This window comes from Salmo trutta, chromosome 18 (assembly GCF_901001165.1).
Source record: "Salmo trutta chromosome 18, fSalTru1.1, whole genome shotgun sequence".
Classification (NCBI taxonomy): domain Eukaryota; kingdom Metazoa; phylum Chordata; class Actinopteri; order Salmoniformes; family Salmonidae; genus Salmo; species Salmo trutta.
This window is the reverse complement of record NC_042974.1, coordinates 23,043,240-23,063,040: the sequence shown is the minus strand read 5'-3', so window position 1 is coordinate 23,063,040 and position 19,801 is coordinate 23,043,240. Positions and strand designations below refer to the sequence as shown.

Sequence of the window (19,801 nt, the reverse complement as noted above, 5' to 3'; positions counted from 1 at the left end):
CTAATATCGATAATAACATTCTAAATATCCCCTTACCTTTGATTATCTCCATCAGAAGTCGCTGCCAGCGATCCCAGGTCCAGAACAAATGTGGTTTCTTTCGACAAAGTTCATAATTTATGTCCAAATAGTTAGCGTTCAGTAGGCTCCCACAAAATGAGGTGGGCAGTGTAAAGTCACGCCGAAAAGCTAAAAAAAAACTTAGTAAATAATCTATTTATGTTTGTTCAAACATGTCAAACGTTGTTTAGCATTAATCTTTTGGTCCATTTTTAACGTGAAACATCAGTAAACATCAGTAATATTTTCACACAACCTATCAAGTGTCTAGAATAAACGATTATAACAAAGACACTCTTCTCAGATTCATGCGCAGGCGCAAAAAATGAAGTGATGACGTGTCAACTTGTAAGCTTTCTAATTCGGTCTGTATTCATGACAGATGCTTCCAACAACTTTCTAAAGATCGTTGACATCTAGTGGAAGCAGTAGGAGTTGCGAACTGAATCCTTTCTCACTGTGGTATCTGTAAAACAATGACACTAAATAGTACAGTCACAAAATTCTCATTTTTTTTAATCTATTTTTCACAGGTTTTTGCCTGCAATATGAGTTTTGTTATACTTACAGACACCATTCAAACTGTTTTAGAAAATTCAGAGTGTTTTCTATCCGAATGTGTTAATAATATGCATATCCTAGCTTCTGAGTTGGTGTAGGAGGCAGTTAAAAATGGGCACATATTTTTTTCAAAATTCTCAATACTGCCCCCGTGGCCCGTAGAGGTTAACACTTCTCTCAATTATCTGTCTCTAGTAGGGATTGGCGTTTGAAATAATGTCACTATTCGAATAGTATCTTTTTTGTTGTTGTCGGATATCCAAATATTCAAAATACATGTTTTTTTTATTAAAATGTTTAACCTGAGCACTGTTGCGTGAGGGACATAGACTGGCACTGTATTGCTGCAGCTGCAGGAGTGGGCTGTGTGAGAGATGGGAGTGAGCAGACAGAGGGAGAGAGAACGACACAAAGTAACGTTAGTCAAGCCAATTCGGCTACAGCCAAGACAGGCTAACTTGTAGCAGCCACAATGTTATTTATCATCCCATATAATAGTACCTGTCTTGACTGAAGTAGCCTAGAGAAGCTAGCTAGCCAACTATAGCTAGCTAGGCTAATTGAGGCTACACCCCCCCCACCCCATTCAGATAAAACAACTACCTGTTTGTTGCTCATTTTAGCCTATGCCTACTCCTTCTTATTTTGCAAACCTTTTTAATTCTGTAATTTTATTACATCTTGCATTGCGTTAGTGAACGCTCACTCCACTTGCTACACATTGAGCCTCTTTTCCGCATTGATTGGCCAACATAAACAACAAGCTACATACGTGAAGGCTACTGGTCAACTGCTGGTATTTTTATGGGGCACACCCCATAAAAACTAAATTGAAAAGTTGTTTTATTAAATATTATGGTACGTTATACTTGTAGCATGTAACAATGTCACATGGATATTTTAATTACATTTAGAAAAAGCCTTTTCAGTGTTAGGCTTATAGTTTTTTGGCCTCGCAAAAATGAATAGCCTACTCACACAAGTATTTGAATACTGACCTCTGTTCGGATGTTTGAATAACCGTGCACATCCCTATTCTCTAGGTACGCCATAATGTGTGGCATCATGACAGAGTATGAGACTGTGCAGAACAGGATAAAGAATGGCTACATCTTCAAAGTAAGTGTTTTTCTGACACCGTCTACACACAAAGCTATATCTTCATGTGGTCACCGATTCAAGTGTTTGTTTTGTGTACTTGAATCATGTCAGACCTTACCTACTGTGCCTTCAGAAAGTATTCACACCCCTTTACTTTTTCCACATGCTCTTGTGTTACAGCCTGAATTTAAAATGGATTACATTTAGATTTTGTGTCACTGGCCTACACTCGATACCCCATAATGTCAGATTGGAATTATGTTTGTTGACATTTTTACGAATTCATTAAAAATGAAAAGCTGAAATGTCTTGAGGTGATAAGAATTCAAACCCCTTGTTATGGCAAGCCTAAATAAGCTTTAGGGGTAAAAATGTGCTTAACAAGTCATATAAGTTGCATGATTTTTGAATGACTACCTCATCTCTGTACCCCACACATACAATTATCTGTAAGGTCCCTCAGTCGAGCACAGAATTTCAAACACATATTCAAGCACAAAGACCAGGGTGGTTTTCCAATGCCTCGCAAAGAAGGGCACCTATTGGTAGATAATAAATACATTTTAAAAAAGCAGACATTGAATATCCCATTGAGCATGGTAAAGTTATTAATTACACTGGATGGTGTATCAATACACCCAGTCACTACAAACGTACAGGTGTCCTTCCAAACTCATTTGCCGGAGAGGAAGGAAACCGCTCAGGGATTTCGCCATGAGGCCAATGGTGACTTTAAAACAGTTAGAGCTAATGGCTGTGATAGGAAAAAACTGAAGATGGATAAACATTGTATTTATTCAACAATACTGACTTAAGTAACAGAGTTAAAAGAAGGAAGCCTGTACCGAATAAACATATTCCAAAACATGCATCGTGTTTGCAGTAAGGTACTAAAGTAAATGCAAAAATTTTGGCAAAGAAATTCACTTTAGGACCTGAATACAAAGTGTTATGTTTGGGGCAAACAGCACATCACTGAGTACCACTCTTCATATTTTCAAGCATAGTGGTGGCTGCATCATGTTATGGGTATGCTTATCATTGGCAAGGACTATGTCGTTTTTTGGGGGGGGGTATAAAAAGAAACGGAATAGAGCTAAGGACAGGCAAAATCCTAGAGGAAAACCTGCTTCAGTCTGCTTTCCAACAGACACTGGGAGACAAATTCACGTTTCAGTATGACAATAACCTAAACCTCACGGCCAAATATACACCGGAGTTGCTTACCAAGACTATATTGAATGTTCTGAGTGGCCTAGTTACAGTTTTGACTTAAATCTATGGCAAGACTTGAAAATGGCTGTCTAGCAATGATCAACAACTAACTTGACAGAGCTTGACAGAACATTTTATTATTTTTTTCTGTGGGGGGGTCTTGGAGGGCTGGTGGGAGGTCTGTCGATGTGCTCTTGAGCAGGGTGTTGACTCTGGTTGCTTATGTGTGTCGCTCTGGATGGGAGGCTGTTAGATGACTATTGTGATATACTTGTGGCTTCACTGCAAGTATATTTTATGTTTTAATTATAAAAAATAAAATAACTTGACAGAGCTTGAAGAATTGTAATATTGTACAATCCAGGTGTGCAAAGCTCTTAGAGACTTACCCGTAAAGACTCACAGCTGGAATCGCTGCCTAAGTTGATTCTAATATGTATTGACTCGGGGTGTGAATACTTATGTAAATGAGATATTTCTGTATTTCATTTTCAAGAAATGTGACAAAATAAAAACATGTTTTCACTTTGTCCTAGTGGGGTATTGTTTGTAAATGGGGGAACAAATATTAATATTGAATCCATGTTGAATTCAGGCTGTAACACAGCAAAATGTGTAATAAGTCAAGGGGTATGAATACTTTCTGAAGGCACTGTACGCTAGTAGCACCTGAGGGGATGGCAGGCACACAGATTGATTGGTGGAGTTAATCATAATAAGAAAGAGTAACTGAGGTCAGGGCTTGTACTTTTCCAGAAGCTCCCCTGTAGTCTGTCTCTGTCAGTGTTGAGTCCGATCTGTGTCTAGAGGGTCCTCCCATCACAAGTTGACAGCCAGAATCACCCTCTGTGTTATTTAGGTCAGGTGTTGTTCAAATGAAACGTAAAAAGTGTTTCTGTACACACAGTTGTGGACAGCGCCTCTATACACTGACTGCTATACATGTCTTAACCTTATTGGCAGGAAACTCCCCTCACTAACACTCAGATGTAAGGGTTGCATAACGGCAGAGACTGGGACAACGGCACGCAGCGTTTATCTTACCTGTCAGTTGCTTCACAAACTCTGTTTACCTGCAAAGCCTTGAACGGTGGGAGAGGGGGGCGGACATGAAGAACATGCAATGTATAGAGAGGGGGAGTGAGTGAGAGAGAGGGAGAGAAGGAAAGGGAGGAGAGTTGGAGGGAGACAAAGTGAGCGAGAGGGGAGAGAGAGCGAAAGAGACTGATTTTGCGATAGAGTGGAAGTGGAACAGGGGGAGGGGAAAAGGAGAGGGTTGCATGACAAATGGGAGCTTTTTCTACATTCATGTAAGAGTGTGTGTGTGAGAGATATTTGTGAAATAATTTTGGGTGGTTGGGTACGTGGAGAAGGACCGATCAGGTCATAGGAGAATGTCTGGTCTAATGAATAATGCTGTCTGTACTCTTCTGTTTCCTCCCTCCCTTCCTCACAGGATCATTTGGATAAGGCCATTGAGCTGAAACCACAGGATCCTATGTCTTACTACCTGCTCGGCCGCTGGTGCTATGCTGTATGTGACACACACACACACACACACACACACACACACACACACACACACACACCCTAACCCAAGTCAACCATACAGTGAAGAATACGTTCCCTGAAAAGGGGTCAGTTTAGAAAATTAAACAGGCATCATTAACCTATAGAACAATGGCGGTGGTCAACACACACACACACCCTCCCATGTGTAGCTAGCTGCAGTCAAGATGAGTGGCTATTTCTCAGAAGAAGGGGGGGGGGTCAGACTAATGTTTTGTGAAATTGAATTTAAGGGGCTCTCTGCTCTGTGTTCATGTTAGACAATAATCCACTATTTACATTCAGGCCACTGTCCCCACTGTGACGCCAAGGCAGTGCTACATCTGCAATTACACGTTTCTAAGATGAATGGGGTGAGGAAGAAACAGTGAATGCATTTGACCCAGAAGGTCCCTCCCGTTAGGACCATTATCTCTTTCCTGTAATCGCATTTTCGTGGTAAAGGAGATGTGTGTGTTGTGCCAAGACGTGTGTAGTGTAACTAGGGCAGAATTTCCCAAACTCGGTCCTGACACTCAAAGTTTGATGATTATTTGAATCAGCTGTGTAGTGCTAGGGCAAAAACCAAAATGTGCACCTCTTGTGGTCCCGAGGACCTAGTTTAGGAAACCCTGAGATAGGGATGTAACGATTCACATCGGTCCCAATTAAAATGTTTAAGATACGCCTGCATCGGTCAGCAGACCCCAAAACGATCCAAATGTAGCATGCATCGGTCAGAAAATCTATTAAACCTTACAAATTGCCGATACACTAAAATGTTTTGCTCATATTACTTTCTTCGGAAAAAACATTGTCAGAGTTACAGTTTTGATGTAAATCTACTTGAAAATCTATGGCAAGACCTGAAAATGATCAACAACCAATGTGACAGAAGAATTTTGAAAATAATAATGGGAAAATGTTGCACAATCCATGCATGCAATACTCTTAGAGACCCAGAAAGACTCAGATGTTAACGCTGCCAAAAGTTGTCCTACAAAGTATTGACTCGGGTTGAATACTTATGTAAATATAGTATTTCTGTATTTTATTTTCAATACATTTGCTAAAATTTCAAATTATTTTTTTTCGCTTTCTTATTATGGGGTATTGTGTGTAAATGGCTGTGAATTCTTTTGTTGATTTAATCCATTTTAAATTCAGGCTGACACAACAAAATGTGGAATAAGTCAAGGGGTATGAATACTTTCTGAAGGCACTGTACATAATTTATACACACACACACACACACGAAGAGAAGTCAGCTCAGAGAGGCTCCGCTCATGACCTCCATCAGCAGCAGATTTAGAATTTAAAATGGATGTCTTTATGCGGCACATGTTAGTGCATCGAATTGCAATGCATCGAATTAAATCACATCGATTCATGTGATTTCAAAGTAAAACGTATCGTTCCTGTATCGTATCGGAGCCCATGTATCGAATTGTCTTGAAAGGGGAAGATGTGCATCCCTAATTCCCACTGTTTGTCATGATGGGTTGATGTGTGTTAAGATTAGAAACTGCTTATATGGTAGATTATATTGTCTCCAAATCATGAGTGACAGGGCCTTGGCAGCAGTATTTTGGAAGATTCTTTGTATAGTGAAAAATGCACCTTTACTCCCCTGATATCCACCGCAAAACACGTCTCAACTTCAACAGTGAAGAGGCGACTCCGGGATGCTGGCCTTCTAGGCAGAGTTGCAAAGAAAAATACATATCTCAAACTGGCCAATAAAAAGAAAAGATTAAGATGGGCAAAAAAAACACACACTAGACGGAGGAACTCTGCCTAGAAGGCCAGCATCCCGGAGTCGCCCCTTCACTGTTAACGTTGAGACTGGTGTTTTGCGGGTACTATTTAATGAAGCTGCCAGTTGAGGACTTGTGAGGTGTCTGTTTCTCAAAACAGACACGCTAATGTACTTGTCCTCTTGCTCAGTTGTGCACCGGGGCCTCCCACTCCTCTTTCTATTCTGGTTAGAGCCAGTTTGCGCTGCTCTGTGAAGGAAGTAGTACACAGCGTTGTACGAGATCTTCAGTTTCTTGGCAATTTCTCAATTAGAATAGCCTTCATTTCTAAGAACAAGAATAAACTGAGTTTCAGAAGAAAGTTCTTTGTTTCTGGCCATATTGAGCCTGTAATCGAACCAACAAATGCTGATGCTCCAGATACTCACCTAGTCTAAAGAAGGGCAGTTTTTTTACTTCTTTAATCAGCACAACAGTTTTCAGCTGTGCAAACATAATTGCAAAAGGGTTTTCTAATGATCAATTAGCCTTTTAAAATTATCAACTTGGATTAGCTAACACAATGTGCCGTTAGAACACAGGAGTGATGGTTACTGATAATGGGCCTCTGTACGTAGATATTCCATTAAAAAATCTGCCGTTTCCACCTACAACAGTCATTTATAACATTGACAATGTCTACACTGTATTTCTGATCAATTTGTTGTTATTTTAATGGACATGAAATGTACTTTTCTTTCAAAAACAAGGACATTTCTAAGTGACCCCAAACTTTTGAATGGTAGTGTACATAAATAAGGTATTTCTGTTTTGGCTTTGTCATTATCAGGTATTGTGTGTAGGTTGTATTGTGTGTAGTAATTTAATATTTTTTTTAATTTTTTTTAATTTTTTAAAGGCTGTTACGTAATAATGTGTAAAAAGTCAAGGTGTCTGAATGCTTATCGAATGCATTGTAAATACTACTAGCACAGATTTAAATTCTACTTTACCCACCATGTTTAAATGCTACTCTACCCACCTAGTTTAAATTCTACTTTACCCACCATGTTTAAATGCTACTCTACCCACCATGTTTAAATGCTACTTTACCCACCATGTTTAAATGCTACTCTACCCACCATGTTTAAATGCTACTCTACCCACCATGTTTAAATGCTACTCTACCCACCATGTTTAAATGCTACTCTACCCACCATGTTTAAATTATACTTTACCCACCATGTTTAAATTATACTTTACTCACCATGTTTAAATTATACTTTACTCACCATGTTTAAATGATACTTTACCCACTATGTTGAAATGCTTATCTGATTTTCCATGTTCTGAAACGGCTTTTTACATTGGTTCTGTTCAGGTGGCTCAGCTGTCATGGATTGAAAGGAAAGTTGCTGCTACATTGTTTGGAGAGCCTCCAAGTGCCACGGTCCAAGATGGTCTGAAGAACTTCCTCAAGGTATTGTTATTCTCCACGCTACCATTGATTGCATTGTCGAGCACAAGTGTTTGATACAGTATGTATTCATTGCTCTTCCCTAAACCATCATCAGAAAGCAGAACGGTAGATCGGTATGTTTCTCCGCGATCGCGACTAATATCAGGATCAGCGGAGCGCAGCAGCAGCTGACTGGAGGCTACTGCACTGACTCGCAGCAGCTAGCTGCTTCTTCAAAACTCGTCCAGAATATCTTGTATTTGGTACAAATCATTCCCTAAGTTCTAGACCTCAGCTGAATCTGGTAATGAATGGTGTGGCTGTTGAACAAGTTGAGGAGACTAAATCACTTGGCGTTACCTTAGATTGTAAACTGTCGTGGTCAAAACATATAGATTCAGTGGTTGTAAAGCTGGGGAGAGGTCTGGCCGTAATAAAGAGATGTTCTGCTTTTTTGACACCACACTCCACAAAGCAAGTCCTGCAGGCTCTAGTTTGAGCTTATCCTGATTATTGTCCAGCCATAGGGTCAAGAGCTGCAAATAAAGACCAAGTTAAGCTGCAGCTGGCCCAAAAACAGAGCGGCACGTCTTGCTTTTCATTGTAATCAGAAGGCTAATATTAATACTATGCATGCCAGTCTCTCTTGACCAAGAGTTGAGTAAAGACTTCTTCTTTTAAAAGAAACATTAATGTTTTGGAAATTCCAACTTGTTTGCATAGTCAAGTTACACACAGCACTGACACACACACTTACCCCACCAGACATGACACCGGGAGTCTTTTCATAGTCCCCAGGTCCAGAACAAATTCAAGGAAACGTACAGTATTATACAGAGCCATGAGTGCATGGAACTCCCTTCCATCTTATATACTGTAGCGCAAGTGAACAACAAACCTGGTTTCAAACACAAATAAAGCAACACCTCACGGCACAACGCCTCTCCTCCATGTGACCTACTTGTTGTGTGTCTGTACTGACATGTATGTGTAACTGAGATGCACACACATTACATGTTAATGTTTTTAAATGTATGTAAATTGTACAATCTTTTGTCTGTAATGTCTTTTTCATTATGTGTCGGACCCCAGTAAGATTAGCTGTCGCCATTAGTATCGGCTTATGGGGATAAATCAAATCACTCATTGTGATAAAATAATATTGCTAGAGTAGCTTGCTAGGTAGCTAGCTTATGGAGGAAGCATTTGGTGTTCCGCATTGAGTGTGTGCACTAGATTAAGTTAGTTGTCGTGCACATTGTCAAGTTCCGGAAATACTGCTCCTTCAAGCACCAAACTTCTTAGCTAGATGTAAAATTGAGCGACTAAGAAAAAAAGTAAATTACTGATTTATTGTTTTAGCTTAACAACTCAGAACCGTCCCCTTTTCAGGACCCTGTCTTTCAAAGATAATTAATAAAAATCCAAATAACTTGACAGATCTTCTTTTTATCTTCAAGGGTTTAAACACTGCTTCCCATGCTCGTTCAATGAACCATAAACAATTAATGAACATGCACCTGTGGAACGGTTGCTTTTTTAGACGATAGGCAATTAAGGTCACAGTTATGAAAACTTAGGACACTAAAGAGGCCTTTCTACTGACTCTGAAAAACACCAAAAGAAAGATGCACGGGGTCCCTGCTCATCTGCGTGAACGTGCCTTAGACATGCTGTAAGGAGGCATGAGGACTGCAGATGTGGCCAGGGCAATACATTTCAATGTCCGTACTATGAGACGCCTAAGACAATGCTACAAGGAGACAGGACGCACAGCTGATCGTCCTCGCAGTGGCAGACCACGTGTAACAACACCTGCACAGGATCGGTACATCTGAACATCACACCTGCGGGACAGGTACAGGATGGCAACAACTGCCCGAGTTACACCAGGAACACACAATCCCTCCATCAGTGCTCAGACTGTCTCCAATAGGCTGAGAGAGGCTGGACTGAGGGCTTGTAGGCCTGTTGTAAGGCAGGTCCTCACCAGACATCACCGGCATCTATGGGCACAAATCCACCGTCGCTGGACCAGACAGGACTGATGACAAGTGCTCTTCACTGACGAGTCGCGGTTTTGTCTCACCATGGGTGATGGTCAGATTCACATTTATCGTCAAAGAAATGAGCGTTACATCGAAGCCTGGAGCGGGATCCATTTGGAGGTGGAGGGTCTGTCATGGTCTGGGGCGGTGTGTCACAGCATCATCGGACTGAGCTTGTTGTCATTGCAGGTAATCTCCACGTTGTGCTTTACAGGGAAGACATCCTCCTCCCTCATGTGGTACCCTTCCTGCAGGCTCATCCTGACATGACCCTCCAGCATGACATTGCCACCAGCCATACTGCTCGATCTGTGCGTGATTTTCTGCAAGACAGGAATGTCAGTGTTCTGCCATGGCCAGAGAAGAGCCCAGATCTCAATCCTATTGAGCACGTCTGGGACCTGTTGGATCGGAGGGTGAGGGCTAGGGCCATTCCCCCCCCCCCCCCCCCCCCCCCCCCCCCCAGAAATGTCCGGGAACTTGCTGGTGCCTTGGTGGAAGAGTGGGGTAACATCTCACATCAAGAACTGGCAAATCTGGTGCAGTCCTTGAGGAGGAGATGCACTGCAGTACTTAATGCAGATACTGGCTGTTACTTATTTTGACCCCCCCTTTGTTCAGGGACACATTATTCCACTTGTGTTAGTCACATGTCTGTGGAACTTGTTCAGTTCATGTCTCAGTTGTTGAATCTTGCGTTCATACAAATATTTACACATGTTAAGTTTGCTGAAAATAAACGCAGTTGACAGTGAGAGGATGTTTCTTTTTTTGCTGAGTTTATTCATTATGACTTTTTGACGGCGAAATTGGGTTCATTTGGCAAAGTCACCTATGCAATACAGTATTTTCCAATGTTATGACAGCCCATTGTAGCCGGACTTCTTTTGATCTATCCCATTACCCTTTGCGAGATACAAGACAGATCAGTGCAGGCGGAATCGTTGTGCTATATGACGTAAGACAATGCATGTGTTTGATGGCGTAAAGCGTGTCAGGCCTTGCAAATGTAACTTCACCAGTACATTTCTCATTTACCCAAACAACTGGTTCTGAATGTGGACGGGTACCCTGTTTCTGTTACTTTTATAGTTCTGCATTGTGTACTTTAGCCTGTTATAATCATGCAGTCTTTCTAAGTTCTTGCTTTAACTGATCTTGCAAAGCCATAGGCTCTAATGTCTTTCATGCTCTCTCTCCAAACCGTTAAAACATGTAGCACACAGCAGCCTATTTGTTTTGTGTTAAATCAGAATTTGCCCAGCGGTCGCTTCTGCACCCAGATTTAAAGACCAAACCCCAAGTATTTAAAGAGGCGTAATCTGTGTTTACACTCTTCACATGTTTATATAAAGAGAAATGAAATCGCTCCTGGCCAAGATCGCTCCTGGCCTGCTGCATGCCTCTTCCTCCTGTCTTGTGTATCTCACCCATCAATTTGATTTAAGTGGTCTCTGTTGTAACTTGTTGCTCCTGGCCACAAGGACTTTGGTAGTGGCTGTCTAGCTTCAATAAACACATCCTGCTGAGTTATGCAACATGCCGCAACAGCCAAGTGCACAAACAGTGGCTACCCACTACCTAGTACCCATGTGTTGTCATAGTACTCTTTTCACTGTATGATTAATGCTAAGGCTATATAGGGTCAGAATAAAAGGTTGAGTCAAGTGAAATATACAGTGCATAGACATATTCATTTGTGTCTATATATCAATTGCTAGAGGTACCACAATGCTATGGTTAGTCCTGTCTATGATTGCGTGTGCTGAGCAAGTTCTATGTTCAGTTGCACTCATTTGCCCAAATCTTGTACCAACGTCATATCTGTCCTGGACTGATTTGATGCATTTAGAACATAAACTGTGAGTCAGTGTTTTTGTCATTGGTGTGTTTTTGGTGCAGGTCCAATGCAAGAATACAACCGTGTTTTCTAGCTTCATGATAACACTTAACTTCGTCATCGTCGCGTCCGAGGGATGACGTTTGTGCCTCCAAGTCTCAGACTGGGCTACCTTTTCACGAGAGTTTGATTCCAAATCACCTCCGCTTCATACTGGAATCAGGGATGGATCCCTTTAGTGCTGACACATTACAGAGATTCTGGACAAGGAGAATCCATTTTGTCCCATCCTCTGGAAGCTTAACTCAAGAAAGAGTTGATTCTAAGCATGTGCAGTGTTCTCGTGTTTTTCTTATATTTTCATTCTTTCACAGGTGGAGGAGATCAGTCCCAAGTACTCCAAATTAAACTATGTGTTTTTAGCCAAGGTAAGTTGGGCTGCCAATGTTCTTGTTATGTGTGCATCTTATATTTGAAGCAATAAGGCCCGAGGTGGTGTATATGGCCAATATACCACAGCTAAGGGATGTTCTTAGGCACGACGCAACAAACCCCCGAAATGCCTTATTGCTATTATAAACTGGTTACCAACGTAATTAGAGCAGTACAAATAAATGTTTTGTCATACCCGTGGGTATACGGTCTGATATACCACGGCTGTCAGCCAATCAGCATTCAGGGCTCGAACCAAGCACTTTATAATAATCTATATCCCGTAATCAAATGGCTATTTATGTGCACCAGTGATGATGTTGATTATGATGAGGAATGTGATTTTGATTGGTCAGTGCTACAGAGACCTGGGGCAAAAAAGTCAGGCCAGGAAGATGTGTGATGCTGCTACTTCAATGGAAACCATTTCCAAAGAGGTGGGTACTGACTGTAGTGTCACTGGCTTATGCTTGTGCTCTCAAGTCTTAGTTTTCTCACATTAGTAATTGTGGTTAAAAAATAGATGAATTTCTCTTACTCCCCCCCCCCCCCCCCCCCCCCCAAGGATGAGGAGGCACAGAAGGAGCTGGACACCCTTTTCTCTGCTCTAGGTGTTAATTGAGGACATTGTGGAATGGCTCCATCCCCTTGCTAGGGAGGAACCCAGGATCCTCCTCACTGGAAAACACACTATGAAGGGAAGCCAATCCATGTCTTCCTTGATTACTGTTGGGACAGTATCTTCCTCGTGCTAGTGCTCTCTGGGATTGGAGATGACTGGACCGGCTGTGCATACTAGGGAACAGTGTTCTGGAGAACAAACTTATCACAGACATATCATGATGTCTTATGAATGCATAGTGCTTTGACATCTGTTCGCTAAAGAGATTGTGGTAAAAGGGACAGTTGGACCTAAGTCAATCAATGGTGTTGGTCCCAATGGGATATATATTATCTACCACCTCACATCACTTAGTTTCTGACTATATTGTAGGGGACCAGGCAATACTGTAGCTAGAAAATACATGTTATGAAGATTTTAATAATTATACTGAAGTTGGTTTCAATATGAGTGATTACCTGTATCAACCCAAACAGATATATCCAAAACAAAAATATAATAATTTCAAACCTTGCTTACATTTGTATACAATCACATGTATCTCTATTATGCGTGGGAATACTTAGGAACAGATTTTCTAAATTGAAATCACTTGAAGCTGATTTCCCAGTGTATTTAGTCTTATGTCCAACAATGAAAATTCACAAAAATAAAAACGTATTCGTTTTTCCTCAGAAAACTTGGGAGTCAAAATAAAACCACCCGCGGACCAAATTGGGGAACCCTGGCCTAGCCTTAGAACTGCACACACACAAGTGTGTTTTAAGGAGATTCTGACACAAATTCCTCAACAATAAAGACCTTTCTGGTTTTGTGAAAGTGATCCACAGAAGTTGTTGTTCCCTCCCGCCATGTCCTGTTTTTGTTTTGTCTCTAGCAGTGCATTCAAGTGGCAATAACAAAACAGTTTTAAACAAAGGTGCAACCCAAACACAGCTCTCTGTCGCACTGTGATTACCGAGTGACCATTTGTCCCTTTTACCCCCTGATTGTAATGTAACTATACTGCACCCTATTCCTTATAAGGTACACTACATTTGACCAAAGCCCTAGGTCACTAAAGAGGGAATAGAAGCTCTGGTCAGATGTAGTGCACTAAATAAGGAACGGGGTGCCATTGCAGACTCAAGCTCGGTATTATTTGGCCTGCATTGAGTGGCTACTGTAGGTTACCAGGTCTTGTGTTCCTGTCACTGCCTGTGCATGGACAGAGATCATGGTCACATCGTTTTAAGATGGAGTTGATAGGGAAGGAAACGTGACCCCTAGACGGCTCCTTGGGTCCTCACGTTCACACTTGGTCGGGGTGCTGCTCATCACATTCCAGCTAGCTAGAGGACATTTTTTAGCATAGAATGTGATTTGAGATTAGATCCTGTAGCCTAATAGTCCATGGGCAATGTGCACGTCAGAAATTTTATATCGTAGTCGATAGGTTTTACTGAATTTTGAATGTCATTTTATTCATTTTTGGGGGGTTAAATAAAGCAAATGGTGAGATGGATTTGAATACTTTTAGTATTTTTCATTTGTATGGTTTCTTTTTGGGATTACTGGGGGGAAAGCATGGGCTATAAGAATCTGTGGTTCTTTATGTTCTCTTGGATATAATTTAGTCTTCTGGAAACCATTAACTGGTGCGTACTTTATCCAACAGGTGAACTACAAGAATGGTACTTGTTTTTGCCTAACAGGTTTTTCTATATTCCAGCAATATGAATGTATGCTTTAGTTTTATCTAGGGTGGTGCACATTGCAGTGAAGTAAATTCTTGTAAATGAAATAATAAAACATTATATAGACACCACTGATCAATGGTATTTGAGTCTGCCATTAGTCAATAAATATGTGCAATCTTAATATGTACCCCAAGTTCTGAGTATGTGCCTACTGTTTATGTGCATGCTTGTGTGAGAGATGATGTTGCTGCAATTAATGCGCACTTTATATTTATATAGGATATTTGAATTATATTTGAATTAAATTATCAACCAAATATTTACCCTTCTCTCAGTAAAAATGCAATGGAAAAGCAAGGTATTTAAGCAAGTTCTGACCTGACTATCATAGGTAGTGTTTTTTTGTAAGGCCCCTACCCCTTTTTGTGCAGACTGTACAGTTTGTGCCAGAGCCATTTGGAATTTGTCACTGGATCATATTCAGGCCTACTTCCCTCTAGTCTGGTCATGTTTTAGGGTATTGCCATGGCACAGACTCACTCTAAATAGCTACCTCCCGAAGGAACACTATTCAGTATTATAACAACTCAAAAGAAATCCTGAGGAAGATGGTTTAGCCTGCTGATTTGAACCAAATTAACGGGATTTGCCTCAACACAGCAAGGAACTACAGTATTCCATGTCAGTGAAAGTAATCCTGTTGCAACTTCTGACCAAATGCTTCCTAATTTTCATATTGGACTGAAAAGTTGATGTTCATGTGTTTAATCGCAGTGTTGCATTCTGTGGCTGTAACCAGATGTGGGTCAGAGAAGTGGCTATAACGCTATCTCTGACCATGATGTCTGCATGCTTGTCTTGAAGATGAGACTGCAGATGGAATAGCAGACTGGAGACTGTTGTGGGTTACGAAATGTTCAGGTGACACCTAGAACAGGGAGAAATTACAGAGCTCACGGCTCAGATGAGGAGGTGCCAAATGGCCTGGAACCTGACTGGTTGGGGGGGGGGGGGGGAGTGACTGACCTTCCTTTGGTGCACCCACCCTTTCCCTGAGAGCCTTGGGACAAACATCAGTGACTGCATACCACGGTTGGGGTGAATTCCATTTGAATTCAGGAAGAAAACTGATGTTTGTCCCAATCTGGGGTCTTGTTAGAACTCTACATAAAAGCTGATACAGAATTATTGCATTATGATTGTCCCTTACAGCCAGATCAGACATGGTTTGGAAGTGGTATGACTGTTTTGTGGATATTAGTTTATTTCACAAATTTTAGCCCAGGACATAGTGTCTGTAATAAACTTATAGTGGCTGTCACAAGCTCTACATTCAACACAGTTGTCCTCACTCATCAAGTACAGGATCTTCTGGGCGATATAAAACGTAACACAGAGAAAGGACTCACCTAAACACTTCCCCTTTGTTCCAACATTGTGCCCATAATACAGTACCTTTGCTTGCTGAAATTAAAAAGTCATGCAACGTATCAGACACTGTATTTAGAACTCTGCTATTTCAGAAAATAGAGCAACCTTTATTTTCTGAAACAATTCAACCTGTTATTTAAAAATATTAAATTGCAAGTTAAGTTGGTACAGCATTCTCACTCACAGGTACAACAAATATAGCATCTTACAAGGCACGCCTCAAAATATGTTAATACCCAAGAAACAACAATACCATGCACCCACTATTTTTTATTTATTTATCCTTTATTTTACTCGGAAAGTCAGTTAAGAACAAGTTCTTATTTACAATGACGGCCTACCCCGGCTAAACCCTAAGGACACTGGGCCAATTGTGCCCCGCCCTATGGGACTCCCAATCACTGGTTGTGATACAGCCTGGAATCAAACCAGGGTCTGTAGTGATGCCTCTAGCACTGAGATGCAGTGCCTTAGACCGCTGCGCCACTTGGGAGCCCACTAGCGGTGAAAAGGTTTTTGGCGTCCCAAAGATACGGCACAGTAATGTATTTTGGGGGGTCGAATTACTGTACCATTCAAAATACAGCAATTATTTCCCTGCCCACAACATTTTCCCACAATGCACCATAATATACAGTATGCTGCAGTAAAAATGTACTGTTGATAATACAACATATTTCTGTATAATTTACAGGTTTCTGTTACAGTGCTCCCTTGCCTTGCCTATTGGAACAGAGTATGGATCTGGAACAAAATATAAGTTATTCAGCATTCAGAAGCACATAACTATTATGGCCTTATTCCAGTGTAGCTGTGATGGAAATAAGTTTAAATATGTATGTAAGTACAGGTATGCAAGTAGCCTACTTACTATTGCTAATTCTGTTTTTCAAAAGGAAACAGGATAACGTAGTACTGCATAACTACATGTAACTACTAGTACTTCAAATCAAAGTTTATTTGTCACGTGCGCCGAATACAACAGGTGTAGACCTTACAGTGATATGCTTACTTACAGGCTCTAACCAATAGTGGAAAAAAGGTATTAGGTGAACAATAGGTAGGTAAAGAAATAAAACAACAGTGAAAAGACAGGCTATATACAGTAGTGAGGCTATAAAAGTAGCGAGGCTACATACAGACACTGGTTAGTCAGGCTGTTAGCCTGTTAGTAAGTACTAGTAAGTACAAGATGGTTACATTGGTAATTAGTTACTCAGGTATAAGACCTAAGCAAAGTAAAGTCTGACCACTTACATGGTCCATCCAATCAGTGTAGTTATGGCACAGTTGAGGAAAGAAATGTAACTCTCCTTGGTTGATGATAATCGATTTTGTTCATTGCACCAAATCACATATTTTTGTTAATATTGCTACAAAAGTTATTACTACCAAAATGTGTTTTTTGTTTAATATCATATTATAATTGTGTTGCAGCTGGTTGCTTTGCTTTTTTAAAGTTGATTCAACTTCAAATGTTTTACACTATATGCATATATATAGCCGTAGCAGGTATAATAAGTTGAATGTGCTGTTAAACTTTAGTGCATAATGCATATCAAATTTAGGAAAGGGCTGCTCATTTGAATTCCCTGTCTTTTTTGGCTAGTGCCAAATATGTAAATTAAAATGTATCATATTGACCTTATTTAGAGATATATTCGGAACATAAGGTACTTCTTGAGATGGTGGATGCAAGTGAAAAGACTGAATCAACTCCGGTCAGTATGTCAGAAAATATAGTAAATGAAGTGGACAACAGGCTGTGTGAAAGAACAGACCATTGCCCGCACTGCAAGCTACTTCTGACACCAATGTAATGAAACAGGCAGGGAGCAGGCCTCGAACCCTCGACCTTCTAGCCTGAAGTCCGGCGCGCTATCCACTGTGCCCCAAAAGCATGCTCGTGCGGCAGAGTCGATTTCCGCGCTTATAAACCCAGGGTCGTTACACTATGTTATGTCAGCTTCCAGTAAAGGATATGTCAATACTTGTGCAAAACTTGATTTTTAAAAAACTATTTAAAAAAATGTGAGCCATAGTTATTTGCGTGATATCCTGTAAAACAAAGAAAATATAGATGTATGAAAAGAGCAACTCACTCCTCAGCCTGAAGTGTTCCCTCTTCCGAGGCGGAATAGATGGCATTTCGGTGGCGCCGACTGGTAAGACGCTTCGCAAGGGATGGCAGATGTGCTAGCAAGGCAGAAGTCTTGGGTTCAAAGCCTTGGTGTGAGGCAAATCAGAAGGAAGGGGTACTTGTTTAGCAAGCAGCGTGACATCCAGGGCCGGCCCTCCCATTATTAGGCAAGATTCGGTGGTTGCCTAAGGCGGCACTTGAATTTGGGGAGCCTGATCGGCTACTTCAGCGCCGGTGATGTCCCAGCCACTGCTGCAGTCTCCACCCCATTCCTGCTTCTCACGAAGTTCGCTCCCACTATCCTATGGTGATTGCCCCCACACATCCCCACTGCATGTTTTTACATGGGGTTATCAAATTGTGAAACATTAATTAAAATGAATCTGCCAATTAAACGATTGTATTGTTTGTTTTTTTATGTTTGTGCGTAATGAAGATGATTAGTGATTAAGGCAGTAGCCTAACCTAGCTTGTTAACGTTAGCTAAACGTTAGCTTGTTAACGTTAGCTAAACGATTTCAGCTAAAAATGAAGCTACTGTATAGAGATTTGCAACCAGATTTGCTACCATGTCTAAGAGACAAAAACTACCAGGAAGCGAATATATAGTATATATTTTTTTAACTAATAAGAAAAGAGGCACAATCTCTAAGCCAAAGAGATTTGCTGCATGCAGCAATGTCCATCAGCCTGTGTGGAGAATAAATTCACAGAGACAGACGAGCCCCCGTTCGCTGGTTCCAGCAGAGAAGAAGGCGAATCGGAGGAGTCCGAGCCATCCACTTCCCCGATGATGACAGCTCTCTGGGTGGACAACAACAGATTGTCGCACCAGTCGAGCCACACCTCCAAACAATGTCGGCAGAGACTCTACTATCTGGGAACCCAACTCAGATTTGTCGCGCCATGTCCCGGATGACAGTGGTGCTGCTGCTGCTAAATCCGACTCCCAGACAAAAAAAACATATTTACAGGATATGTTAGTGCAGGCTGGGCCACATCGGGATAAGGAGTGGAATTTCCAAAGAGATGAGGGGCAACGAATATTTTCGGTGGCCCAATACAATAGGAGGATGGCGAACGGGGAGAGAGTGGCGTGACCATGGCTCGTTTATTCCAAGCAAAAACAATGCAGCTTTCTGGGGGGGTTTTTCACACAAGTACAAATCTACACTGGCCAGGGATGGAACCAGGGACTGGAAGAATCTGTGCCACCTCAGCTCGCATGAGAAGTCGCATGACCGCCTAGATATTTTCCAGAGGTGGAACGAGCTGGAGTGGTGTCCAAGCAAACTATTAATGCCCAAGCCCTACAGGCTGTTAACGGTGAGACTCCATTGGCAGCAGGTGCTGCAGAGGCCTTGATACGCATATTGGCCACCCAGAACACTGCGCTACGTGGGACCACCGGCAGGTTGAACGAGCCAAATAATGCGTACTTTCTGAAGTTTGTGGAAAGGCTGTGTATCTTTGATTTGATTTCAGGACCCTGGACAGCTACCCAGAGAAAATATCGCCGACTGCAATGCAGCAGAGGCCATTCTAGGCGGGCCACGAAATGAAGAAATGCTGAAACTGATGTTGGACAATCAAATTCGATATGTAAATAAACAACATTTGTTAAGGCTGGGTCATTGACAGAAAGCTTATTTTACACTGCTCCAGCGAAACGAGGCCCGCCATGCATTTAGGAAGAGCTCAAATGATCTCTCTTTTTACAGTTCTACATGAATATGGGGTCGTGCCATGTGTGATAACAGGTGGCATATTATTAGTAAGAAACTCGGTTTCCTACTATAGGCAGTTGGCTGCATAGTGATTGCGACATTGTAACTCTCCGATGCAGGGGTTAAAGTAAAATTCCTTTCTACCCGGTAAGGGACCTCATATGTGCACATGCCCGCCAACATTTTATGGCCCTAATCATAG

The 19,801-nt window shown here is 41.4% G+C and overlaps 1 protein-coding gene across 3 annotated transcripts in view; it reads left to right on the top strand.

Annotated features, from left to right (window-relative positions):
• Positions 1-14,482, top strand: part of LOC115153035 (regulator of microtubule dynamics protein 2) — a 95,919-nt gene extending 81,437 nt beyond the window's left edge. For all 3 annotated transcript variants that reach the window (XM_029698049.1, XM_029698048.1, XM_029698050.1), the window contains exons 6-11: positions 1,665-1,740; positions 4,394-4,471; positions 7,603-7,701; positions 11,943-11,996; positions 12,357-12,437; positions 12,566-14,482. In XM_029698049.1, coding sequence (XP_029553909.1) covers positions 1,665-1,740; positions 4,394-4,471; positions 7,603-7,701; positions 11,943-11,996; positions 12,357-12,437; positions 12,566-12,622 — 445 coding nt within the window. In that variant the 3' untranslated portion in view covers positions 12,623-14,482. The remainder of the gene's footprint in view (positions 1-1,664; positions 1,741-4,393; positions 4,472-7,602; positions 7,702-11,942; positions 11,997-12,356; positions 12,438-12,565) is intronic.
• Positions 14,483-19,801: the final 5,319 nt, after the last annotated feature.